Source organism: Panthera onca, chromosome Y (assembly GCF_046562875.1).
Source record: "Panthera onca isolate mPanOnc1 chromosome Y, mPanOnc1 haplotype 2, whole genome shotgun sequence".
NCBI lineage: Eukaryota > Metazoa > Chordata > Mammalia > Carnivora > Felidae > Panthera > Panthera onca.
Genome location: NC_138358.1, coordinates 23,534,124 through 23,561,374, shown reverse-complemented (window position 1 = coordinate 23,561,374; position 27,251 = coordinate 23,534,124). Strand labels below are relative to the sequence as shown.

Here is a 27,251-nt window from a genome sequence, read left to right as displayed (position 1 = left end):
AAGGCGGCAGGCTGCGTCCTCGCCTCCGCGGCACAGGCTCGCGGGGCAAACCCACAATGAGGGGGTTCATAATAATAGATGTCTTGAGGAAGGCGGCTTGATGATTCGGTGTCTCACTGTGCTGCTCTTGGCAGGAAGCTGCCATCGAACCACAACAGCAAGTGGGGGACGCTGGTGAGCACAGGCAACTTTCTGCCACCGTCCGGGCCGAGGAGGGACGCCCTAATCCGAGGTGGGTGAATTCTGGATTTGGGGTTGCTAAGAAGACATCTTGGAGGTGGCCTTCTCGATGGTGGGTGAATGCTTGGTTCACGTGATTGGGCCTCTGGTGGTTTTTTTGCCAAACCCAGCATGGCTGCTAACTGGATGCAGTTTCCAGCACCTCAGCGTCCCCGCTGCAGACGTGGTGCCATTTGAGCAGAGCCTGTAGCCCTGCGCCGCCTCCAGCAGAAGCGTCTCAAGGGCGAAGATGTCTTCTGATGCCATCGTGGCTTTTTTTTTTTTTTTTTTTTTTTTTTTGGTTCTTAAAATGGCTGCTGTGTTTTCTGTACAGTACGGTTCTTTATGTTCACAGAATGAGAAATCCAGTGTAATGTGCTTGAATGAAATGCTTTATCCAGAATGCTCGTTGAAAGGATGCTTTAATGATCTAGTACACAGCTGGGCTGCCGGGGCGTGGTCTCCAAATTGGAGTTGCCTGCGAAGATTGTCAGAAAGGAATGGAGCCAGCCTTTCTAAATCGGGCTTATTTCGAGCTCGAAAATAGAAATCAAGTCCGTTGGCTCCTCAAGAGGATCTGAAGGACTGGTGGATGGTAGCAGTGTTATTAACACGTTGTGTGCCGTAGTTCTCAAATGTGGCCAGTGTAGCTGTTTGACTGTAGTGAGGATAGAATTTAGACTGATTAAGTAAATGAATCAATAGTGTCATCTCGCCCTTGATATGCACGAGGAGGGAGGGAGATGGAAGCGTAGAACACTGTAGGACCTGTGGTATCAGCTTATTTTGAGAGGGCTGATAGGGGCACCTGGGTGGCTCAGTCGGTTGAGCGTCCACCTTTAGCTCAGGTCAGGATCTCACGGTTCGTGAGTTCAGCCCCCACATCAGGCTTGCTGCTGTCAGCTCAGAGCTCGCTTCAGATCCTCTGTCCCTCTCTCTCTGCCCCTCCCCCATGCACACTCTCTCAAAAATAAAACATTTAAAAAAAAAAGAGGGTTGATAGAACAGTGGAAATAAAACTACACAATTGGGTCACTGAATACAGATCTTTCTAATGCTTTGAGAATCTCTGGTGATTGGTGTGATATTCAAATTTAAACACTTAACCTCAAAATTCAGGGTTCTGTTGCAGAAATAACCAATTTAAATGTTTGCTTTTGAGAGCCTTCTATACTGGGGTTTTATTTCACTTGGCTTTAAACTCGAGTGCTGTTAGCCTTACAGCAGAGTATCCAATCTTTACGTGGCTCTGAGGGGACACGAGTGGTATTTTGTGTAGGAAGTCTGTGTAATTATCTGCATGGCTAAAACCAAGAATCCCTGGGTAAGAAGGAATGGCCGCTGAATAATACACCTACGGAATCGAGCAGTTTCTGAGAAACACAATCACAGCTTTATTACTATACATTCTGGGTAAGTCACGTGCCCAGCACCAGCTGTACTCTTTCTTCCAAGCCCACTTCTAGGCTGTGTTGCAGTTGTGAGAGCGCTCGGTGCACCCTGCATGTGCGAGCTCTGGTTTCATCCCTGTGCTCCTGCCATGTATGTATTTCACTGATCCTGCAGAGGGTTTGTGTGGTGGTTAGAGTTAGCGCCCCTGCGGTGAACAGAGTCCTAATGAATAGCTCTAATGTACAGTGTGTGTGTGTGTGTGTGTGTGTATGGTAAATGGCACTATCAATAGTGAAAGGGTCAAGAGGAACAGGGGGAGGGACCATATGCTTCATTTATCATGGCTGTGTCTTCTAGCGGACTGTGTAACCACCCTGAAGAAATTAGTTCCAGAAGCTTTCTGCTTTTGAGCTACAGACCCAGCAATTTTCAGAATTGTGTGCACTTTCAAAGAGTGGCAGGACTCAATGAAATTCTAGAATAGGAGCATTGAAAAGCCATTCCCAGTTTTTTTCAGAGAATGTTTGTTTTTCGAAATATCAGTAAGAAATAATGTACTTAAAACATTAAATCTGGGAATAAAAGAAATGAAAACTCAGGTTAAGGACTGTCTTTTGCTCACCAAAAATAAAATCCTATAATACAAAGATTTTAAGATACCTAATGTTTTGCATAAATTTTTTAAATGTTTTATTTATGTTTGAGAGACAGAGAAACAGCCCGAGTGGGGAAGGAGCAGAGGGAGAGAGGGAGACACAGAATCCAAAGCAGGGTCCAGGCTCTGAGCTGTCAGCACAGAGCCCAACGTGGGGCTCGGGTTCACAAACTGTGACATCATGACCTGAACCGAAGTCAGACACTCAACCAACTGAGCCACCAGGTGCCCTGCATGAATTTAAAACAATATAAGTGTGTCTATAAAAAATATGAATTACTGGGGTGCCTGGCTGGTTCAGTCAGTACAGCATGGGACTTTTGATCTTGGGGTTGTGAGTTTGAGCCCCACACTGGGCGTAGAGATTGCTTAGAAATAAAATCTTAAAAAAAAATTACTGATCTGATAATGGGGCAGGATAATGAATGGTTTTCATTGTATTCTGTTGAGACAACAGTAGGGCATCAAGATAAGAGTTACTTGTTTACGTAAACCACATAGAGAACATTTTTGTGAGGGTCAAGGTTCTGTTCTATATAAAGATAAATAGGACAAAGGTTCTGCTCCCCAAGGACCTCACAGTGTAGGAGGGAAGGACAGACACCCATACTTAACCACTGAAGAGGTGACACATAAAGTATAATTTTGGTGAAAAGTTACGTGGTGCTTCAGAATCTTGGAGGAAAGAGGATGGGGGTGACTTCTGGATGAGTCCTGGGGAAGACGGGGGGTTTGAGCTGAAATCAGCCCACTCCCATGAGAGCAAATCCAATCGCGTGCACTTAGTACCAGCTTTCCCTATGGTGGGCAGCGTCCCCTGCCCACACCCGACCCTCAGTCTCCTGGCTTCTGTTCTCTGAGGTTTTGTACCAGCTCTCCAAGCCCCGTCATTCTGGCCAGCACAAGTCTGCTTCCTGCAAAGCTGCTCCCCCGCTGACTTGGGGTCCCTCGTAAGTCGGATGCAGTAGCTTATTCCGGCCATCGTAACAAAATACCAGAGACTGGGTAGCATCCACAAAAAAAAAAAAAAAAAAAAATTTGTCTTCTCACTCTTCTGGAGGCCAGAAGTCCAAGTTCGAGACGTCAGCCTCATTTCCCCCAAGGCGTTTTTCATGACTTGCAGACAGCCACCTCCTCCCCGCGTCCTCACATGGTCTTCCCTCCACGTGTCTGTGTCGTGATCTCTTGTAAGGCACCAGGCTGGATCAGGGTCCCCTCTGATGACTTCATTTTACCTTACTTACCTCTTCAATAACCCTCCATCCAAATAGTCACATTCTGAGGTCCTGGGGGTAAGGACGCAAGCGTATAAATTTTAGGGGGATACAGTGAGTCCGTAACACTGGGAGGAATGTCGTTTCTGCCTTATACCTTAAACCAGCGCTGTCTGCTACATCGGCCCTCTCAGGAAGTGTCACCCCATCACTGAGTGGCTGAGGCCACACCTGATAGGGGAGCATTTAAAATTTTTTAAATATTTATTTACTTGCTTCTTTCTTTCTTTCTTTATTTTGAAGTGGGGGAGAGCAAGAGCAGGGGAGGGGCAGAGACAGAAAAAGAGAGAGAGAATCCCAAGCAGGCTCCGAGCCATCAGTGCTGAGCCCGATGCGGAGCTCAAACTCAGGATCCATGAGATCATGGCCAGGGCTGAAATCAAAAGTCCGGTGTTCGACGGACTGAGCCACTCGGGCGCCCCGTTGCGGGAGGACTTAAAATAAAAGGAAGAGGGAGGCTGCCATCCTTGAGTGTGGCTGGTGAAGAGAGAGGAATTTGGCAGAACCTCTCTGGAGGGCTTTTTGGTGGTCCGTAACCACTGCAGGCACCTTCTGGTGCACTGATCCCACTTTGAAGAGTTGCCCAAGTGAACGGCAGCACAGAGGCATTCCCCGCTGAGGTGCGGACTGATGCTCACTTGGTGGGTGTGTTTGCACCCCACCCTTCCCAGTTCTCATGGAGTCACCCCCTTGCTGCCTGCTGGTCTCCTGGCCTGGATGGCTGGTAGTGCCTTTGAACGGGGTGGAGGTCAAAATCCTGTTTTTGCACCTCGGTACCCTCCTTGCCGGGGCTCGGATCTGAGCCACGGCTCCCCTGGTCACCTTGCTGCCCAAGCCAAGGCCCACCTTCCTCGGGCAACACACTGCTCTCTGGGATCACGTTCCCGCCTTCGTGCAAGCTTTCATCATCTCCAACCTGGACCACAGCAGCTGCCTCCTCACTGGTTTTGGAAGATAGATTACAACTGTCCCAAGGCCCAAACCATTCAATGGCTTCTAGATGCACTTGGAATAAAATGCAAACTCCTGACTGTGACCTGGAAGGCCCTGTGTGCCCGTCCTTTTGGGGGGGGGGGGGCACCCTTCATCACTCCTCTCCCATCCAGGCTCAGGACTCATTGCCACCTTCCTATCCCTTGAACAAGCCAAGCTCGTTTCTCCCGCGGGGCCTTGATGCTCACTATGAGACTGTTCCCGGAAGCCGCAAGCCTGCCTCAGGACATCTGCTTAGCAAATGGCAGCTGGGTGTTCATGCTCAGCTCGGGGAGGGGACCTGTGGAGCACAGTGACTGACAGGTGGCTGGACCAGTTGTCAGGTGGATGAGTGGAGACATGGGTGGGTGGTGGGTAGATAAATGCATAGGTAGGTGGATAAATAGGATGGATTGGCAGATGAATGGATAGGTACCAGCCTATCCTTGGTTCAGTCCTTGATTATGGTGGATAAGGATTCCACGTTGGTACATTCTGCATGCTAAATGTCATTTAAGATTTTAGTTTATACAATAGTAAGTGAAATGGACTTGTCTTTCTGTCCTGGCATAACATTGAGAATCAAGACATAAATGTCTCAAAATAAATTTGGTAGTGTGGACTTGTTTTCCGGTATCGTGTTTTTTAAATGTTTATTTATTTATTTTTGAGACAGAGAGAGTACAAGCAGGGGAGGGGGAGAGAGGGAGACACAGAAACCGAAGCAGGCTCCAGGCTCTGAGCTGTCAGCACAGAACCCAAGGCGGGGCTTGAACCCACGGACCTTGAGATCATGACCTGAGCCGAAGTCAGATGCTTAACTGACTGAGCCACCCGGCGCCCCTCCGATATCATATTTTAAAGCTTGTAAGAAAGCTAAGCTATGCTATAGGCGATTATTGTTCTCCGATTTGAGTGTTCAATGAGTACTGTGTTCTGGGGGCTCTGGAGACCAAAGGTGATGAAAGGGGATCTAGGGGTGGAACACCATGGCTGTGGGTGCTGGCAGGTTCTGTCTACATAGCTGCCTTCCAGCCATTTCCACCCCCGCCTTTAGGAGCGAGTGCCAATGGGCTGGCACTGACCTGCAGACCTGTATCTTGTTGGGGCAGATGAGGAAGGAGGAGGAGGAGAAGGTATTCTGAATCCCAACAACTGTAAAATTGAATCTGTATGCAGTTGAGCTCTTTAGGGAAAATGTGCTTGAATATAAAATTCATAAACAAGCTAAACCCACCTGAGGGCACCTTCCTGTACACTTTCCCTGAGAGGTGACTTGGCTTACAGAGGTTGGTTAGTGCAAAGACTGATTTTTCATGTATTTTTCTTTTTAAGTTTACTTATTTTGAGAGAGAGAAAAGAGCACACGTGAGCGAGCAGGGGAGGGGCAGAGAGAGGGAGAGACATAATTCCAGGCAGGCTGTGTGCAGTCAGTACAGAGCTCAACATGGGGCTGGAACTCAGAACCATGAGCTCATGACCTGAGCTGAGATCAAGAGTCAGCTTAACTTACTGAGCCATACAGGCGCCCCTGATTTTTCATTTACTAAACAAGCTTCTTACAAATAGATTTTAAAGTAAGAGAGATTAGCCAGCCAAAGTCTATTCCTCATTTGTTGCTTTAGGGAAGACCTTTGCTTTTCCTGGCCCTCAATTAGCTAAGGGGCAATTGAAGCTTTCCATTTTGGACTGCTCTGCTGGGTAATTATGCAGCCCGCGCTGGGATAACAAGGGGACACTCCAGCTTGGACGTTTTCCAGGGTGGAGCCAGCATCTGGCAGAGCCGGCACTGGGCATAGCCTCCTTCCTGGGCGGTGGGTTTTGTGCCTGCAGTGCTTACACACTTGGCCTCTGTCTTCCGTCCTGGAGAGGAGAAAGGGCGTGGCAGAAAAAACCCTGAGCCCGGGGGGGGGGGGGGGGGGGGGGGAGACGGTGCTGGTGGGTTGTAACTCCAGTTCCTCCCTGCATTTGTAGCCACATGGCTTTTTAGGGAACGCAGAGTGAGGACAAGCGAGCGATTGCAGACTTTCTTCCATGCTGGCTTCGTCTGGTGACTTCACGTTGTTTGAAAGGGACATGGCAGGGCGGCGTGTGCGGGTTATAGGATTTGGGGCCGGAGAAGAAAGACGGGTGAGCCAGAGCCAGGACAGAAGAGGCGTGCCGACGGGGCGGGGGCGGGGGCCCAGGGGTAGGGAGGGGAAGGGAAGCGGACGGCCCGCAGTTCTGAGTTCCGGGCCGGGAGAGGAGCCGGAACTGGCAGTCACATGACTTCCGGTGCTCTTCCGGGAAGCCCCCCCCCCCCCGCCCCCGTCTAGCTGCGCCTGCGTGCTGGGCGCGCGCCCCCTGGTGGCCGCCAGAACTAGCTGGTGAATCCTACAACCAGCCCGGAGGCTGCTGCGTGCCCTTCCCTGATGGAGAGACCTCCATAGCCGCCCAGATGCAGAAACCCCCTGCTCTTTTATCCTCTTGTCTCTCCCGGCCAGTTGGCCGCTCTCTTCAGAGCTCAGACCCTTGTCGCTTGACCTTGGTTGAATTTTCACATAAAGGTATTCATCAGTGTTTTTTTTTTTCTTTGTCCGGAAATCCATCTAAGCATACCAAGACCCATCTCCTTTCAGTTCTCCCAGCCTGCTTCTATTCTCTAGGCTGTGTCTGAGGGCTGAGATGGTCTGGGAAAGTACCCACTCAGCCATACACATTTAAATACTCCTTACGTTAACGCTGTTCATTTTGACAAAGGCATTGGCAAAGTCTGCTCTTCCTCCTTTGGAGATCATCTTTGCTGCCTGTTAACTTTTGTAGACTCTTCTGGTTGGTTGCCTAGTTAAGTTGCCTTCCATCTTGACTCAAGAACCAAGTTCCTATTTCTTATTTTTATTTATTTATTTATTTATTTATTTATTTTTAATATTTATTTATGTTAGAGAGAGAGAGAGCACAAGTTGGAGGGGGGCAGAGAGAGAGGTAGACACAGAATCTACCTCTGGCTCCAGGCTCTGAGCTATCAGCACAGAGCTGGATGCAGGGCTCGAACCCACAAACTGTGAGGTTATGACCTGAGCCAAAGTCCATTGCCCAACCAACTGAGCCACCCAGGCGCCCCAGTTCCTATTTCTTCTAATGGGACCTAGCGTGGCACTCTATTTGATCCATATTAAGTTGGCTTTCCTACCATTAGTGGGTGAAGCCAAATGTCTTAATCAAACCTGAGTGATTAACTCAGGTTAGAAATATATGCACATCCCTGGGACTCCTGGGTAGCTCAGTCGGGGTTGAGCGTCCCGCTCTTGATCTTGGCTCAAGTCATGATCCCAGGGACATGGGATCAAGCCCTGTGCTAAATGTGGAGCCTGCTTAGGGTTCTCTCTCTCTCTCTCTCTCTCTCTCTCTCTCTCTCTTTTACTCTGCCCCACCCTTGCCACAGAGAGGAGCGAGGTGTAGGGCCCGCAGAGTCCTCCCTGATGACCCAGTAGGGTCCTGGCTGAGTTGATGCATTCCTTCTATACCTGCCTACCTCAAGGCCACCATCCATTCAGCGTCATTCATTTTTAGAAACTTTGGACAGTAGACGTGCCAAATACAGGCACGTTGTTTGGGGCCAGGATAAGGCAACCTAATGGCAGGTTTCGCCTTTGCTCCTTTTCCTTTGTTGGCATTTTTATATTAGAACTTTGAAATCATTGTGTGTGCAGAAAACCGTTGGGGAATGCCAGGCCCACCAACGCTGAGCTCCCCACAGGATGACTGTGAGGACTGGCCCGCTGTCTGGCTCTCAGTTCCACCTCCTCCCCTTAGGACTCACAGGCTTGTAGGTCTCTATCCAGAGGGCCTCAGTGGCCATTCTTTGTCTCTGAGGTTACTCCAAATTACTTGCCCCCCCCCCCCGCCCTTCAATGAGGTTGTAAAGATTTATTTGTGGTAAGATCCAGACAACATAAAATTTCCCATTTGAATGTGTGCCATTCAGTGACATTTACTACAGTGATGTTGTGCAACCATCACCACTATCTAATCCCAGAACATTTTTGTCACCCCGAAAGAAAACCACCTACCCACTAAGCAGTCACTCCTGACATAGGCTTACTTTCTTTAACTTATGAGATAACTTGACGTGATCCACCACGTGGGGCAAGGGTACGTCTTACCAATACGCAGTTGTCGCCAGATGCGGGTGAGATGGAGACTCGGCTCTCGGCACTCACTTGCCACAGGCTCGGTTGTCAGGTTCTCGCACCCAGTCTCCAATCGGCTTAACCCCTGCATTTGCTGAAGGTCCACACACCTGAAATTAAAGAAAAGTCACCTATTTCTCTTAAGCGATTGAGATTGCGTCTCAATATTTCTAAGCATGTGTTAAAACTACACATCGCCCAGGACTTCACGGAAGAGCACACAGAGCCGGGGGCGTGTTTTACGTCTGTGCCCCCAGCCCCACCCCAGTAGCCCTTTTTCCTCCCACTCCCAATACGGAAATCCTTGCCACCCCCACCAGAATTCAGAGGAAAGGAAGGCGAGGGAGGAAGACAAGCACGGGTAGTAACAGAATGGTTGCCTGAAAAATAGATCTCCTTCAGGGGCGCCTGGGTGGCTCAGTCGGTTGAGCGTCCGACTTCAGCTCAGGTCATGATCTCATGGTTCGTGGGTTCCAGCCCCGCATCAGGCTCTGTGCTGACAGCTCAGAGCCTGAAGCCTGCTTTGGATTCTGTGTCTCCCTTTCTCTCTGCCTCCCTCCCCCCTCCCCCCTGCCCCCTGCTTGTGCGCTCTCTCGCGCTCGCTCTCTCTCTCTCTCTCTCTCTCTCTCTCTCTCAAAAATAAATAAACATTGAAAAACAAACCAAAAAAGTTATTGAGAAAAATAGATCTACTTCAGGTTTTCTCAAACAGCATTTGGAGCATGTTCTTGGGAATAAGCATGTTCTCCGTGTGCGTTTACTTTTCTGTCATTGTTTCCATACTAATTCTTCAATTCATAAAAGGATATTCCAGGTGATGTGCGTAACCGCACCCTGTACATGAGGGAGTGTCTCATTGTCAGTGGCACTCACATAACTGACCCTGGTGGGGAGGAAAAAACCTGTCCACATTCATCCATTAAGCTATCCTTCTAGATGGGCAAAAGATATCAAGGTGCCTGGCCCCCAGAGCTCTTTGTCCTGTCAGTCAAAAGAAAAGCGACGGGTGAAATGAGGCCTTCTGTGACATCCAGAAAACCGGTAGCTGAACTGGAAAGAAGTAGTGCTGAGTATCAGGTGGGGCCACGGGAGAAACAGTTTGTTCCCAGAAAACTCCCCCCACCATCGGATTAAACATTTGCTTTGTAGTCTTGCTCTCATAAAACGTGCAAATTTGTTTTGTGTTTTATAGCCTAGGAGCTATGAAAACAAAGAAAGTGAAATGTTTTATATTTAGACATGTTTCACAGTACAGTAAGAAATAATCAAAGCCGTATGTGAGATCGCAAACGTTGGCAGAATCTACAGAGACACAAAGTACATTCGTGTTGCCAGGAATTTGGGGTCGGGGGCAACGAGAATGGCTGCTGTGGTAGGTATGGAGTTTCTTCTGGGGGTGGCGAGGATGTTCTGGAATTAGATAGCATAGATAGTTGTACAACTCTGTGAACATACTAAAAAATACTGAGTTGTATACTTCCATGGGGTGAATTGTATGATATGTGGACTTTATCTCAATTTTTAAAAATCTGTGAACACTGGGATTCCACAAAAAATAAGTTAATTTAAAATAAGTCTGGGGGTAACAGAAACCCATGGGGGAGGGGAAGGGGGAAAAAAAAAAAAAGAGGTTAGAGTGGGAGAGAGCCAAAGCATAAGAGACTCTTAAAAACTGAGAACAAACTGAGGGTTGATGGGGAGGGGGAGGGAGGGGAGGGTGGGGGATGGGTATTGAGGAGGGCACCTTTTGGGATGAGCACTGGGTGTTGTATGGAAACCAATTTGACAATAAATTTCATATATTGAAAAAAATATATAAAATAAGTAAATAAATGACCCTTCCGAGGAGTCCCACATCTCCTGGGGAAGTGCCTGCCTTAGTATCATCCTGCAGCTCTCAGTTGTCAGTGGGGAGCAACTCTGAACAAAGGCCTCAGTGAAAAAGTAGTAATAGGGTTCAAAAAAAATGAAATAAAATAAAATAAGTCTGGGGGAACCTGGCTGGCTCAGTCAGTGGAGCATGTGACTCTTGATCTCAGGCTTGTGAGTTCGAGCCGCATGGTGGTGTAGAGATTAATTAAAATCTTATTTATTTAAAAAAAAAAATTTAATGTTTATTTATTTATTAAGAGAGAGACAGAGCACAAACAGGGCAGGGGTGAGGGAACAGAGAGAGAGGGACACACAGAATCTGAAGCAGGCTCTAGGCTTTGAGCTGTCAGTACAGAGCCTGACCCGGAGCTCAAACCCACTAACTGTGAGATCATGACCCGAGCCAAAGTTGGATGCTTAACTGACTGAGCCACCCTGGCACCCCAAAAATAAAATCTTGAAAATAATTGAAAAATGAAATGAATCTGGACATGACTCAAGTCTGAGAAATGCAGCTGTAGCTCTGAGGTCGACAAAGTTTGTAAAGGGTCAGACAGTGACTTTTCTTGACTTCGGGGATCAGACTATTCACGTTGTGATGGCTCTTGCAGCGTGGAGGCAGCAATGGCAGGTACATACAGGAGTGTGTGGCTGTGCTCCAGAAAAACGTGGCAGAAAGGTTCGCCGGCTCTGGGGTTTGGCCGAGGGATGGCTGTCGGTGAGTGTACTTTTCAGGATTGGGAATGCAGGTCATGAATGGAGCTCTCTTTACACATTCCAAAGAGCCTTCTTTTATGATTCTCTTGCCACATGAGATCCATTTCTCTTGTCATCTTCATTGTACTTGTCTCCTGGGAGGTGGTTGAACTTCTGGAGCTTGAACGGTCCACCGAGTAGAGGTGCTGGGGCTCCTTCACAGCGTAGGGGTAGAGGACGGTGCGGGATGCTCGAACCACGGGCTCCTTTGTGATGTTCTGACTCGCAGTGATGGTGTGGGGTAGGGTCCTCAGACCCTAATGACCAACTCGAGAAGGGCTCAAGCCTTCACCAAAACTTCCCAAGAGGCGAGGGAGAAGAGTTCTTCTGGAGTGTAAGTGCTAAGGTGCTTATCTTGTTCTGTTCCCTTTTTATTTGTGGAATTCTTCAAGAGCGCAAATGTTCTGTGTCAGTTAAAGACCAGGACTTGTATGTAATTTATTACAAGTGTTTATAATATGAAGTCTTTTTTTGTAATTAAAAAAATTTTTTTTAATGTTTGTTTATTTTTGAGAGAGAGAGCGTGAGCAGGGAAGAGGCAGAGACAGAGGGAGACACAGAATCTGAAGCAGGCTCCAGACTCTGAGCTGTCAGCACAGAGCCCCACATGGGGCTCGAACTCACGAACCGTGAGATCATGACCTAAGCCAATGTTGGGTGCTTAACCGACTGAGCCATCCAGGCGCCCCTTTTTTATTTAAGTTTAAGTTAGTTAACATGTAGCATAGTAATGGTTTCAGGAGTAGAACCCAGTGACTCATCTCTTACATACGACACCCAGTGCTCATCCCAAAAATGCCCTCCTTAATGTCCATCACCCATCTAGCCCGTCCCCCCACCCACCTCCCCTCCAGCAACTCTCAGTTTGTTCTCTGTATTTAAGAGTCTCGGGGCGCCTGGGTGGCGCAGTCGGTTGAGCGTCCGACTTCAGCCAGGTCACGATCTCACGGTCCGTGAGTTCGAGCCCCGCGTCAGGCTCTGGGCTGACAGCTCGGAGCCTGGAGCCTCTTTCCGATTCTGTGTCTCCCTCTCTCTCTGCCCCTCCCCCGTTCATGCTCTGTCTCTCTCTGTCCCAAAAAAAATAAAAAAATAAAAAAAATAAAAAAAAAAGAGTCTCGTATGGTTTGCATCCCTCCCTGTTTTTACCTTATTTTTCCTTCTCTTCCCCTATGTTCATCTGCAGTGTTTCTTAAATTTCACATATGAGTGAAATCATATATTTGTCTTTCTCTGACTTAATTCGCTTAGAATAAGACCCTCTAGTTCCATCCACGTTGTTGCAAATGGCAAGGTTTCATTCTTCTTGATCGTTGAGTAATACGCCATTGTGTGTATATATATAAACCACATCTTCTTCATCCATTCATCAGTTGATGGACGTTTGGACTTTTTCCATAATTTGACTATTGTTGAAAGTGCTGCTATACACATTGGGGTACATGTGCCCCTATGAATCAGCACTCCTGTATCCTTTGGATAAATACCTAGTAGTGCAATTATAGGGTCCTAGGGTAGATCTGTTTTTAATTTTTTGAGGAACCTCCTGTTTTCCAGAGTGACTGCACCAGTTTGCATTCCCACCAGCGGTGCAAAAGGGTTCCCCTTTCTCTGCATCCTTGCCAACTTCTGTTGTTTCTTGAGTTATTAATTTTAGTCATTCTGATGGGTGTGAGGTAGTATCTCAGTGTGGTTTGGATTTGTATTTTCCTGATGATGAATGATGTTGAACATCTTTTCACATGTCTCTTTGCCATCTGGATGTCTTCTTTGGAAAAGTATCTATTCATGTCTTCTGCCCATTTCTTCACCGGATTATTTGTTTCTTGGGTGTTGAGTTTGGTAAGTTCTTTCTAGATTGTGGATGCTAACCCTTTATCTGATATATTATTTGTAAATATCTTCTCCCATTCCGTTGGTTGCCTTTTAGTTTTGTTGATTGTTTCCTTCACTGTGCAGAAGCTTTTTATCTTGATGAGATCCCAGTAGTTCATTTTGCTTTTTTTTCCCTTGCTTCTGGAGCCATGTCTAGTAAAAAGTTGCTGCAGCCGAGGTCAAAGAGGTTGCTGCCTGTTTTTGTCTCTAGGATTTTGGTGGTTTCTTGTCTTACATTTAGGTCTTTCGTCCATTTTGAGTTTATTTTTGTGTAAGGTGTAAGAAAGTGGTCCAGGTTCATTCTTCTGCATGTCACTGTCCAGTGTTCCCATCACCACTTGCTGAAGAGACTGTCTTTATTCCATTGGATATTCTTTCCTGCTTTGTCAAAGATTAGTTGGCCACACGTTTGTGGGTCCATTTCTGGATTCTCTATTCTGTTCCTGTGATCTCTGTGTCTGTTTTTGTGCCAGTACCATACTGTCTTGATGATTACAGCTTTGTAATACAGCTTAAAGTCTGGAATTGTGATGCCTCCAGCTTTGGGTCTCTTTTTCATCATTATTTTGGCTATTCAGGATCTTTTCTGGCTCCATACAAATTTTAGAATTCTTTGTTCTAGCTCTGTGAAAAATGCTGGTGGTATTTTGATAGGGATTGCATTGAATGTGTAGATTGCTTTGGATAGTATCAACATTTCAACAATATCGATAACGTAAAGTCTTGCTACCGTTAACATAGCACAAGCAATGAGTGTCCCAGTGAGTGTCCCAGACACCGTAATAATTATGCCTTGCTCTAGTAAACATAGTTGACTTGGATATATGAAAACCCAAATTATAAACCTTAGTATTATAAAAGTGCTTTCTCTTTGGAAATAATTCATTGAGGGCGTTCTTTAAAAATTCCGCAAGCACAACTAACGTCCAGATCTTGATCTCCAATAACCTTCTGGAATCAAAGCAACCGGTGCTCCTTGGGAGAATGGCTGGGTTTAGGGCTGGGCCAGGGAATATGCAAAATGAGCCTGGAATGTCTTATAGTGCCAAAAAAGTAAGAAAGCACTGAACTAAATAAGCCCAATGACAGTAGGCACATGTCAAAAGGACACAGGAGCCATCTTAAAGAGCTTCCTATGACCAGAACTGGAATAGTTAAAACAAGAAAATAATGTTGGATTATAACCTAGTGTATAAAATAAATATTCTTGCGTCCATACTGATATACACAAATGATGGAATAAATGGGGGAGAGAAAAGGCAAGTCTGTGCAGAAAAGTTCCAAATAACCTGTGTAGTTTGTCTGCCCTCAAGGAGGTGGCACACAACTCCCAGCTCTTTAAATATGCACTGTGTAGAGAGGACAGGATGGAAAGGTGGAGGGAGAGAAGGACATATGCTAGCCCCTGCCAGGTGATACGCAGAGATAAGTTGTGTTGACAGCATGACCCTCGATGTCATGTAATGAGAATGGCACTTTACCTTCGTGATCTTACCCCAAATCCTATAACTGCAGCGTAATCGTGACAAAACCATCAGACGGATCCTTGTTGGGAGATGTTCTATAAAATGCCTGAGCGATATTCCTCAAAACTGTTAAGGGCGTCAAGAACAAGGAAATTCTGAGAAGTTGTTCCTTAGGAGAAACTGGGGAGACACAGCTAAATGTAATGTGGTACTCTGGGTAGAGTCCTGGAACAGAAAAAGGACATTAAGTTAAAAAAAATTTGGGGGCGCCTGGGTGCCCCCAGTCGGTTAAGCGTCCAATTTCCACTCAGGTCATGATCTCATGGTTCTTGGGTTTGAGCCCCACATCGGGCTCTGTGCTGACAGTGTGGAGCCTGCTTGGGATTTTCTCTCTGTCTCCTCTCCCTTTGTCCCTCCCTCGTTCTTTCTGTCTCTTTCTCTGCCCTTCTCCCTCCCCTGCTCATGCACGAACTCTCCCTCTCTCTCTCGAAAGTAAATAAACATTTAAAAACAGCAACCACAACTAAAAAACAATCTAAATCGAGTGTGGGCTGCAGTTAATATTAATGTCCTCAGACTGGCTCATTAATTATCACAAATGTAGCACATTAATGTAAGTTGTTAATTGTAGGGGACACTGGGTGTTGGGTGTATTGGAACTCTTTTATTGTCATATTTTTTCTGTAAGTCTAAAACCATTCTAAATTTTTTTTAATGTGTGCTTATTTTTGAGAAAGAGAAACAGAATGTGAGCCAGGAAGAGGTAGAGACAGGAGACACAGAATCTGAACCAGGCTCCAGGCTCCCAGTTGTCAGCACAGAGCCCGATGTGGAGCCCAAACCCACAAACTGTGAAATCATGACCTGAGCCAAAGTCGGCTGCTTAACCGACTGAGCCACCCTGGTACCCCTAAAGCCATTCTAAAATGAAGTGTTTATGTAAAATTTTATTCTTGTTTTTTTAAGATTTTATTTTTGAGGGGTGCCTAGGTGGCTCAGTCGGTTGAGTGTCCAACTTTGGCTCAGGTCATGATCTCACAGTTCCTGAGTTCGAGCCCCGCATGGGACTCACTGCTATCAGTGCAGAGCCTGCTGCGGATCCTCTGTCCCCCTCTCTCTCTGCCCCTCCCCTGCTCATGCGCGCTCTCTCAAAAATAAATAAAACATTGGAAAAAAAAAGATTTTATTTTGAAGTGATCTCTACCCCAACGTGGAGCTCAAACTCACAATCCTGAGGTCAAGAGTCACAGTGTTCCCCTGACTGAGCCAGTCAAGCGCCCCTAAAATGCTCTTCTTTTTGTTTGAATGTTTATTTTTGAGAGAGAGAGAAAGAGAGAGCATGAGTGGGGGAGGAGCAGAGAGAGAGGGAGACACAGAATCTGAAGCAGGCACCAGGCTCAGAGCTGTCAGCACAGAGCCCGATGCGGGGCTCAAGGTCACAAACCATGAGATCATGACCTGAGCCGAAGTCCGCCACTTATCTGACTGAGCCACCCAGGCACCCCCAAAATGGTATTCGTATAATGCATTTTGAGTTACTCAGTTTGTAAATATTAGGAACGTACCTTTTGAGCAGTGAGTGGGGTGAAATATCTAATCAGCCACCATCTTACTGGACGTGTATTACGTGGGTGGGTGTGCCCTGTGCACTGAGTGTTAAGGGTGTGGCCTGAGGCCAATTTTGCCTTGTCTTAGTAACAGGACCATGTACTTGGTAAATAATCAGTGGACATGAGCAGTCTAGAAAGAAGGTAAGCTTTGGGGTTGAAGACACAGGTTTAAATTCTCATTCTCATTGCGTCAGGCCACCTCAGTTAATGACTTCATGTCCCTGGCCTACAGCAGCCTTCCTCGGAGACTTATTTAAATGCTTCCTAGATATAACATTAATGCATCGGCACAGTGCTGAAGATAAGTAGGTGTGGATAAAAGGAAAAAGTCACTCTTACGAATATAGCAGTAGGTACTGCAGAGTAGTATGTGTGACTCGGTTAAATGAGCAAGACTCAGAACTAACTGCCATGAATTTAGAAGAGGCTGATAGAAGCAGGTTGAAAAGAGAAAACCCATCTTGAAGTTAGGTAAGCACAAGACTCGGGAGGGCTGGGACTGTCCAGATGGGAGGGCGCTGTTAGGGCCAGTGGTGGGTGGGAGCATGCTTCCTGTACTGGGGCAGCACTGAGGCCTTGGGCTGCTTTAGGAAGGGAGGTGGAGGGCAGGGACTTTAAATATGGATCATTGTGAACTGATGAACTGGTAAGTCACGGTCAGCCAAGGCGCGGTCAGCCTGTGACTTCTTTGTCTTCTTCACTGAAGGCTTTGCACACAGTAAAACTTCCGGAAATACTTTATCAGTTGTTTGGTAGATTATGTTCCTAATGAGTGTGTAATAAACCCAAGAGTATAAAGAGAATGCAGATAGATATAAAATAGGCTTTTCAGTGGGGTTTTTTCTTTCATTGTTCTGTCTGATTTTATTACGGTTTTAGGGTCGAACAGTGTATCGCACATGCTATGTGATTAGCATAGTTAAATAGACAAAGCTCCATAAAATACATTCACTAGGCTTTCCTGTGTTTCCTCCTTTTAAACGGTAAGGAGGAAGACACCCGAGCCTTTTGGTAGCTTTAAAAGGGCAAGTCTTTGGGGGTGGGGGTTCTAAGCATAGAAGCCTTGGGAATGTTCCCCCTGAGGTCAGGAGTTGTTGATGAAGTAACATGAAATACAAGGGAGCCTTGAGTCAGGGAGGTTAGAGTTGACAGAGCCTGCGTGAACTTGTCCATCACGAGGCAGCAGGCACAGACAGGCCAGCTGCTGTGAGCATGGCTTTGAGGCTCCTCTGTGCCGGAGGCAGCTAGACCCAGGGGCTGCGGCAGGGTGAGGCTGCCCCGTCCCTGGAGGGAGCACCCCGCCGTGTTCCCGCTGCTCCACCACGCGCAGGCAGCCAGCGGGGAGCCGGTAAGAGACTCCCGGATTTGTTCTTAGGCAGCTCGCCCGGGATGGGACCCGTCGCCTCATGCCTCTGCTGCTTCCATGTGTAGTTACGAGTGTCTCTTTTGTTCTCCTGTCTTTACGAGCAGGTTGTCAGCTCAGGCAGCACAGTGGGTGAGATCCGGGGAGGTCTGTAAATGTTTTCCTTGTTTATTGTGCTGCCTGGAAATGAAAAATGATGCAGGTTGGGGTGCAGATTCCAGCTCTGCACACACGCACGCACGTACGTGTGCAGACACGCGCCTGTGCCGCTTCTGTGCTTCTGGATCCATGCAGACTTCGCAGCTTTCGGTTTGGCAGTTGGCTAAACGCGCTCTGAAATGAGAAGGCAGTGGCTTTCCGTACCGCATTCTGGGCTGCGAGCCATGGTGCCGGTGGGACCGGTAGCCTGGGATGTGGGAGCATCGCTCTGCGTGAGATCGGCGGAAGGCCGGCATGGTGTGAACAGCGTCTCGCCTTTGCTTTTTCTGTGCCAGTAGGAAATTAGCATTTTCATGACCGAGGCACTGACTGCGGATATTGAAAGGAAATGGTGAGTTGGCCACATGGAAATGGGGGGGGGGGGCGGGCAGCAAAATCAGGTGTGCACGTTTAGGTATGGAACAATGCTCTGTGGCTAGATTCACACGTAGACTGCTAATTGCAGTGAAAAACGCCTAAATGTAGAAAATGGAATCAGTGTGGTTCTGAGTACTGTGCAGGTCTTAGGTTTTGCTCCCCACTGTGATTGTGACAGCTTAGAGGCATGCCGTTTCTTCACAGGTTTTACTGTACGTGTGCTCTGAGTCTTTACCTTCTATATTGTAAAAGAAAGATTTGTGAAATGCCTTTGCTATTAGCAGATGCTTTTGTGTCTGGAGGGAGGATGCCATTTTCAGAGAAAAATCTGCATGTACGTGTGTGTGTGTATGCTCACACATGCATACACTGTTTGAGTCTGCATTTACTGACTCCCATGGGCAGGCGTTCTTTTAAAATGCATATGTAGTGGCCATGCTGTTGAGAAGTAAAAAGGAAAAGGAGTTTGAAGAAAGGTTTTCAGAAACCTATAAAATGGCCTGCCGCCTTCCACACTGAAGACTTACAGAATGAATGAATGAGACATGTCACGTAAAATATCTGCAAATTGGGTGCAGGTCAGATGAAGGGCTGGCATATTTCCCTTGCGAAGCAGAATCTTTGAGGGGTATTCTATAAATATTTTTCATTATTGTGTTGCAGAAAAGTATTCCACGGACAGTAGTAGGAGGTACATCTCCACATTTGCTTTTTGTCATGCATGGTGGAAGAAATATGGTTTCCTTTTCTCTCTCACATACATACACACTCAAGCTGACACACACCCCTTAAAAATTTGCAGGGTATCCTTATAGATGCACGAACGGAACACACATGTATGTTGGTGTTAACCATACAGGTTGTACGAGGCATCTCTTGCCCAGCTGGAGTGACATGGCCCTGGGAAGCCTGTGCTAAGTGCCCCCTGTTTAACATGGACTGGCCGCTTCCCCCAAATCCACCTTTGAATTTCAGTGGTGTGTTGGGAAGCTGATATGTTATGTGGTTTTTAGAATGCGTTTGCTTTACTTTCACGGCCTTTAATTCTTTGCCTCTTATGTGCATTAAAATTAAAGAAGGTCAAGGTGGTAGAAACCAGGGCTGCTATTTTGTGTCCACTGGATCAACCCGTCTTTCCCTGGTTAGTGGACACTTGGGTTTTCCAGCTGGCTTTTCCTTAGATAATTAGGTCCTTTCTGGGCAGCTTCTAGACAGAGCTGGAGGTCTGACGAGATCCTACAGTTACTTAGTTTTTTGCCTTTAAAAAAACATTTGCAGAATCTCTTGTGTTAATTCTTAAAGTTCACAAGCATTTTCATACACACACACACACACACACACACACACACACACACACACATATCTTGGGCCTGAGCACATTGCATACCATGTTCACTTTACAGTAAGCAAACCGGGGCTTAAGTGCTGGATTCACACAGCCCTTGCGTGCGGTATGGCTGGTTTTTAATCTGTTGGGTTCCTGCGGATTCATGCCACCTCTGACGTTGAAAGGTCCTACAAGGAAGTAGGAGAGGAGATGGCGGTGCTCGTTGGCAAAGCTAGTCTCTTCTGACCTTTCATGTCTCAAATCCAGGATGCTTATAGTGCAGTGGGAAGGAATTGCAGTGTGGACTCCCGAGGGGGCGTGTGGTGCAAAGAATCCCTAACCAGGCTGAGAGACTGGGGACGTGTATCCTGAGCTGCGCGGGTATAACTTGCAGGCTGCCTTTCTGACCCTCCGTTTCTTTGTCCATACGATAAGGAGTTTGGGGCGCCTGGGTGGCTCAGTCAGTTAAGCATCTGACTTCGGCTCAGGTCATGATCGCAGTTCGTGAGTTCGAGCCCCGCGTCGGGCTCTGTGCTGACGGCTCAGGGCCTGGAGCTGCTTCGGATTCTGTGTCTCCCTCTCTCTCCACCCCTCCCCTTCCTCACACTCTGTCTCTCTCAAAAATAAATAAACATTAAAATAAATAAAATCTTTAACAAAAAATTATTTTTTAAAGTGTAATAAGGGAGAAGACGAGTCCTCACAGGAACTTAAATGTATTATAAAGCAACAAGAATTCAAGTAGTGCAGCAGTGGTTCAAGAACAGACAAAAGTTAATTAATACAAGAGAATCAGTAGCCCAAAAATGAGCTTATTTTTTAATTGAAGGTTTAATAACGCATGAAAAACAACAGAAGACAAAAAATCATGTCACGGGGCGCCTGGGTGGCTCAGTCGGTTAAGCGGCCGACTTCAGCTCCAGTCATGATCTCGCGGTCCGTGAGTTCGAGCCCCGCGTCGGGCTCTGTGCTGACAGCTCAGAGCCTGGAGCCTGTTTCGGATTCTGTGTCGCCCTCTCTCTGACCCTCCCCTGTTCATGCTCTGTCTCTCCCTGTCTCAAAAATAAATAAAACGTTAAAAAAAAAATTAAAAAAAATCATGTCACATATGCTGTTGAAAAAAATAGATTAGGAAAAAAGTATATTCTTATTTTGTGTCATCTATCAAGTTAAATTTCATGTGGACTTACGAGATTTTTTTTTTTTAATTAACTATAATAAGGGGCGCATGAGTGGCTCAGTCGGTTAAGCGTCCGACTTCGGCTCAGGTCATGATCTCACGGTTCGTGGGTTTGAGTCCCGCATCGGGCTCTATGCCGACAGCTCGGGGCCTGGAGCCTGCTTCAGATTCTGTGGCTCCCTCTCTCTCTGCCCCTCCCCCGCTTGTACTCTGTCTCTCAAATATGTAAACATTGAAAAAAAAAAAGACTGAGAAAGCTTTAAAATACTTATTAAAAAAAAAGAAGAAGAAGGAAGGAAGGATAAAGCGTTTGGAATCACTGATTTCTGAGGTCCCTTGAGACCATACTAGTTTTTCATTCGCAGGGACAGAAGCCAGGCACTGCAATCCCCCTTGAGGTCACACACCCAGCCCCCAGGTTGTATTGTCTTAGTGCCATCAACATTCATGGGAAAGAAGACCTATAAATATAAGTCACACACATACACACACACACACACACACACACACACACACACACACACACACACATTAATGTCTTTGAGATCCATTTAAAATAAAACGAGCTCCTGTCTGCCAATGGTGTTCCTGCCTGCAGGCTTTGTTGATGGAATAGCAGTGCCCTTGACAGTCAAACCCGTCCGGTGTCCTGTGCTAATGCCTCATAAAGTCAACTGCTAACAGATGAAGTGCTTTGGGGTATAACTTGCATAACATTTGTTATTTAATGACTCTTGCAAAGTCTAGCCAGTGGGCCCTTAAACATACTCAGAGGCCATTAAAGATGGAATAATTAGAAACTCTAGGAAGGTGTTTTAACATTTATATCCACGTGTATGCACGTATATGTATATATGTGTACGACATAGGCACACTCACATATTAGACATTTTATAGAGTAATAAAGTATATAAGGTAAACTTTTATGTACAATTAATATATCTAAAGCATATTGGGTAAATAACCCATTTCCAAATGTGGTTTAGCTGAGTGACAATAATTAGACAATCCAATGTATAGAATTTTGAGAATTTGGGGTCACATACAATTGTGGTAAGAGAAAGACAGCTGAAGCAAATGATTTTCTCTTAAATTATGGGGAGACTAGGGGCGCCTGGGTGGCTCAGTCAGTTAAGCGTTCAACTCTGGGTTTCGGTTCAGGTCACGATCTCAAGGTTCATGGATTTGATCCCCACATCAAGCTCTGCACTGATGGTACAGAGCCTGCCTGTGATTCTCTCTCTCCCTCTCTCTGTGCCCCTCGCCTGTTCGCATTCTCTCTCTGTCTCTCTCAAATATAAATAAACATTAAAACAAAAAAGTAAAAATATAAGGAAGTTCTTTGGTCAGCACAGAGCCCTCTTCGGATCCTCTGTGCCCCTCCCCAACTTGTGTGTCCCTGTGTGTGTGCGCTCTCTCTCTCTCTCTCTCTAAAATAGATAAACATTTAAAAAAGAAAAAGTTTAGGGGCACCTGGGTGGCTCAGTCGGTTGAGTGTCTGACTTCAGCTCAGGTCATAATCTCACACTCTCTGAGTTCGAGCCCTGCGTCGGGCCCTGTGCTAACAGCTCAGAGCCTGGAGCCTGCTTCAGATTCTGTGTCTCCATCTCTCCCTGCCCCACCCCACTTGCGCTATCTCTGTCTCTCAAAAATGAATAAACATTAAAAAAAAATTTTTTAAGAAAAACTTTAAAAATATATAAGGAAGTTCTGTGTATGATGCGTGGCATTGTAAGATACGAATGTCCAGTAGAGGTCCTGTAGACTTTTAGGATTATTTCCACGCTTTCACAGTTATATAGGTGAGGCTGCAGCAAACATCTTGTGAAATACTCATGTTCTGGCATGCTGATTTCCCTAGGATCAAATTCTAGATACGGAATTGCTTGGTAGGCTTTTGGAAAATACGCGCAAATTGCCTTCCATAAAGTGCATGCTGTTTGTGCCCTACCACCTAGTAGCCTAGGGCAGTCCTGCTTTCTCAAAACTCTGGCCACATCAGACATTTATTTGTTCATTCCTTTATTTATTTTTATGCTTATTTATTTTTTGAGAGAGAACAGAGGAGGGGCAGGGAGAGAGGAGGACAGAGGATCTGAAGCAGGCTCTGCACTGACAGCAACGAGCCCAATGTGGGGCTCGAACTCACGAACCCTGAGATCATGAGCTGAGCTGAAGTTGGACGCTCAACCAACTAAGCCAGCCAGTGCCCCAACTATAAATTAAAAAAAAAAAAAATGTAATGTTTATTTTTGAGAGAAAGAGAGGCAGAGTGTGAGCAGGGGAGGGGCAGAGAGAAAGGGGGAGACACAAAATCTGAAGCAGGCTCCAAGGTCTGAGCTGTCAGCACAGAGCCCGACACAGACCTTGACCCCACAAACCGTGAGCTCATGACCTGAGCTGAAGTCGAATGCTTAACTGACTAAGCCACCCAGGCACCCACATCAGACATTTTAAAAGTTCTGTGATTCGACAGGAAAAGAGCAATTTCATTTTTAACTTGCATTTGCCCAGTAACTAGCGAAGTTGAGTTTGTGTCTTGTCTAGCCATTTGTATTTTTTCTTTGGTTCATTACTGTTCATATGTTGTGTTCATTTTCCTGTTGGCGGTAGGACCTCTCTCTTCATGATCATTGTTATTTAGGTTGCAGATAGATCCCTGAAGTGCGTTGTGTGCTTTTCAAACATTTAGGGTTGGTTATGCTTAGTTTTGTCCTTTTCTGTGTATAAGTATTTAATAATCATGCCATTGCCCCTGCCTGGTGGTTTTGCACAGTCCATTCCCATCCTGCTGGCTCCTGGCCCCTGGCAGTTGTGTACTAGCCTTTGCGTTAGTGATGTCACAAGCATAACCACCTGGGGCTCTGGGTCTGTGACCTTACTATGAGCTGTAGACTGCCACCTGAAACATTCTACAGAGTTTTTGCAAAGAAGATAAAACTGGTCAGGAAGAGAAGAACATAGGGGTTTCAGAGGAGTGTCTCACGTGATGTTGTAGACAGAGAGTAGGAGTCACAGATGAATGTCTACACCCTAGCTCAGGTTATCAGTAAGTCACGTAGGCTCTGGGGCTGCAGTGTCCTCACAGGCCAGGCAGAAGTACTGGATTTTCTCAGTTATGCTTGCCCTCTGCCAATGGACGTTAGGGTTAGGGTTGTGTGTGCTGAAGAATCGAGAAGTGCCCGCCTACCCAGTACCCCAGCACCTCCGGCCACCTGCTCTGGTTGACAGGAGCCCGTCTGAGGCACAGCTGTCAGACTTCCATACCTGCCAGGGTCTGCTCGCTTGAGCACTTTTCCATGCCTGTGCCTTTCTCCTTTTCGTTCTCCCTCATCAGGATGTTTTTATGTTCATTATAATGTTCCTGTTGTGAGTTTTGCTGTGGCCCACCGCCCCAAAAGCATTTGATTGCTCAGGGTGTAAGTGCGTCCAAGTAAAATACATAGAAGCCATTTAACTATAGATACAAACACATTGGAAAGAGTAAAGGGCTACTCAGTCCCCAGTTAATATTTTTATTATGGTCATCGCTTTGTTGAAAAATTGAGGGGCTTCAGATTGTGTTTAATGGGCAAGGAAACCTAACTGCTTCTGTGAGTTGCGTCGGTTTCTATAGCATTCATGCAACGTGATGTGAAATTGCAAGGACTGAGTCAGGACACGGCTGCGCAGTAGAGCTGACGCCGTCCGCCTCTCATTTAAGACCAGGTCGGGGCATGGAATCTTCTCCCAGGCCTCACAGCTCCAGCATACTGGGTGTGTGTGTGTGTGTGTGTGTGTGTGTGTGTGTGTGTTTGCCCCTATGTTTTAATTAGTATTCGATCAGAACCACGGGCTCTGTGGACAGGTCTTTGGGTGACATCAGTATGTTTCTGGTTACTGATCTGTATTTACGTGGTGAGGTGCCAGGAAGCCTGCAAAATGGAATCAGGTACAGAGAGAAGCTCCCTTGAAGGATCTTCTCCTCTGTTGTCAGGGAAGATAATAATATAACAGATTACCGTAGACTTGGTGCTTAAACAACAGACATTTACTTTTCACCAGTTCCAGAGGCTGGAAATCCAAGATTGAAGTGCAGCTGACTTGGTTCCTGGTGAGACCCGTTTCCTGGTTTGCAGACAGCTCTGTTCTTGCCGTGTCCTTACGTGGTGGAGGGCAGAGAGAGGGGCCACAAGCGCTTTCCTGTGTCTCTCTCTCTCTTTTTTTTTCTTTTTAGAGAGAGAAAGAGAGCGCGCACAAGTGAGGGGGGGACAGAGGATCAGAAGCAGGCTCCGTACTGACATCAGCGAGCCCGATGCAAGACTCAAACTCAGGAACCTTGAGATCATGACCTGAGCCGAAGTCAGACAGTCAGCCAGCTGAACCACCCAGGTGCCCCTCATGTCTCTTTTACAAGGGCACTCTCCCACTGCTGAGGGCTCCATCTTTATGCCCTAATTACCTCCCCCACGTCCCACCCCCTAACACTATCCCCTGGGTGAGGGGGAGTTAGGATTTAACATATGAATTTTGGAGGGTTACAGAAATAAATACTGTGATGTCAGGTAGTCAGAAGGCCCAAGAAAATCAGCCTGCCGGCCTTGGCTTCCTCTCCTCCCTTACTCCCTCCCTCCTTTCTTCCTGTTACCTCACTGAGTCTTTGCTGAAGCCTGCCTTGTGCCAGGGCACTGCGTTAGGCCTACGGACAGAAGTGGGTGTTATCACCGTATCCAGGAGAAGTGATATTCAACGGAAATAATACAGATAAATTGAGTATAGTTTGGGGACAAACAGGTAAAGATTAAATCCTTATGGGGGTTCATCAGAAGAAAGGCTTGTTTGTCAACAGGTCCTGGAAATGGGGGCACCTGGATGGCTCCTCAGTTGGGCATGTGACTTCAGCTCAGGTCATGATCTTGCAGTTCGTGAGTTTGAGCCCCGCATCGGGCTCTATGCTGACTGCTCAGAGCCTGGAGCCTGCTTCAGATTCTGTGTCTCCCTCTCTGCCCCCCCCCCCCCACTTGCTTACGTTCTGTCTGTCTCTCTCTCTCAAAACAAAACAAAAACAAAAACAGGTCCTGGAAACGCTTCATGGAAAAGATTGGATCTTAAAGAAAATGGGAATGGTGTCCATGGGGCGTATTCTGAAGAGTGTGGATCAAAGCAGAGATATGGAAACCGTGAGGCATAAATGGCAGGGGAGGGCCTTTGGCCAAAATGTATGTTGCAGGAACATGCATCCCTGAGGAGTGGCAGGTGGCTTGGGAGGGATGAGAGGGAGCCTGCAAGATCAAGCATGCAGTCTGGCCTTGATCTGGTGGTGGTGGCAGGAGGAGCCAGAAGTTTCTGGGGGACAGGGTCAGGCATATCTACTTTCCATGCTAATGGTGGCTAAAGCATATGCATGTTTGTAAAATGCAACAAAGGGAGGACAGAAGAAGAGTGGAAATGCCCAGGGTGGCTGATCCTTCCCATGGAATACTTTGCTCACAGTCTGGAAAGGTCACTGCAACGTGGCTTTGCTTTCAGAACATTAATTTGTGCAAGTCGTGAATAGATTCACTCTCAAATTTGTTGAAATGGGCATTTCCCAATGATTTCAGTAGGGTTTGATTTGTAGGTGTTTTTTTTCCCCAAATGTTTATTTTGAGAGAGAGAGAGAGAGCATAAATGGGGGAGGGACAGACAGAGAAGGGAAGAGAAGGAATCCCAAGCAGGCTCCACGCCGTCAGCACAGAGCCTGATGCAGGGCCTGAACCCATGAACCATGAGATCATGACCTGAGCTGAAATCAGGAGTCAGATATTTAACTGACTGAGCTACCCAGGCGCCCCTGACTTGTAGTTTTAAGGAATTTTAATCTTCTACGTCTGCCTAAAGTTGGCTGTCCTTGCAGACAAACACACTACCTTACAGGGTTTTCAGTCAGGGCTGCAGTAAGTGCCTTAGAGCAAGAGGGAACTTTCTGGGGCAGTGCAGTTGTATTTTGACTTGATTGTGGTGGTGAATACACAACTCTATACATTTACCCAAACCTCCCATCGCTTGAATTTTATGGTGTGTAAACAATACCTTGATAAGATTGTGGTGTGGTCATGGGATCGAGCTCTGAGTCGGACTCTGCACTGAACTTGGAGCCTGCTTAAGATTCTCTCTCTCTCTCTCTCTCTCTCTCTCTCTCTCTCTCTCTCTCCCTCTCCCTCTCCCTCTCTCCCTCCTTCCTTCTCTTTCTCTCTCTCTCTCCCTCCCTTTGCCCCTCCCCCTCTTGCATGCATGTGTGTGTTCTCTGTCTCTCTCTCTCTCCCAAAATAAAAATAAAAGATAAAATTGTGGTGGGGTGTGGGGAGGAATAGAGGTGGAGATGTTCTATAATGTCAAGACTTCCCAGATCCATAGCTAGATTTCTAGGAATACAAACACGTGTTTTTAAAAACTTAAGTGGCTCAGGAGAAAAGCTTGTACATGTAGGGCACAAGATGTAGGGTAAACCCAAATTCATGTATCACTTGTTCCCTGTGCTCTAATGTTTGCAGCTTTTAAGTTTTTTTTTTTTTTTTTTTTCAACG

At 46.6% G+C, this 27,251-nt stretch overlaps 1 protein-coding gene across 3 annotated transcripts in view; it reads left to right on the top strand.

Moving 5' to 3' along the window:
- LOC145714888 (protein Shroom2-like) overlaps nucleotides 1-27,251 on the top strand; it is a 155,826-nt gene that overhangs the window by 101,224 nt on the left and 27,351 nt on the right. For 2 of the 3 annotated variants that reach the window (XM_081794418.1, XM_081794417.1), the window contains exon 5: nucleotides 135-232. In XM_081794418.1, coding sequence (XP_081650544.1) covers nucleotides 135-232 — 98 coding nt within the window. Of the gene's footprint in view, nucleotides 1-134; nucleotides 233-1,254; nucleotides 1,762-27,251 lie in introns of those variants that run through there. The other variant, XM_081794419.1, reaches the window with a different exon arrangement.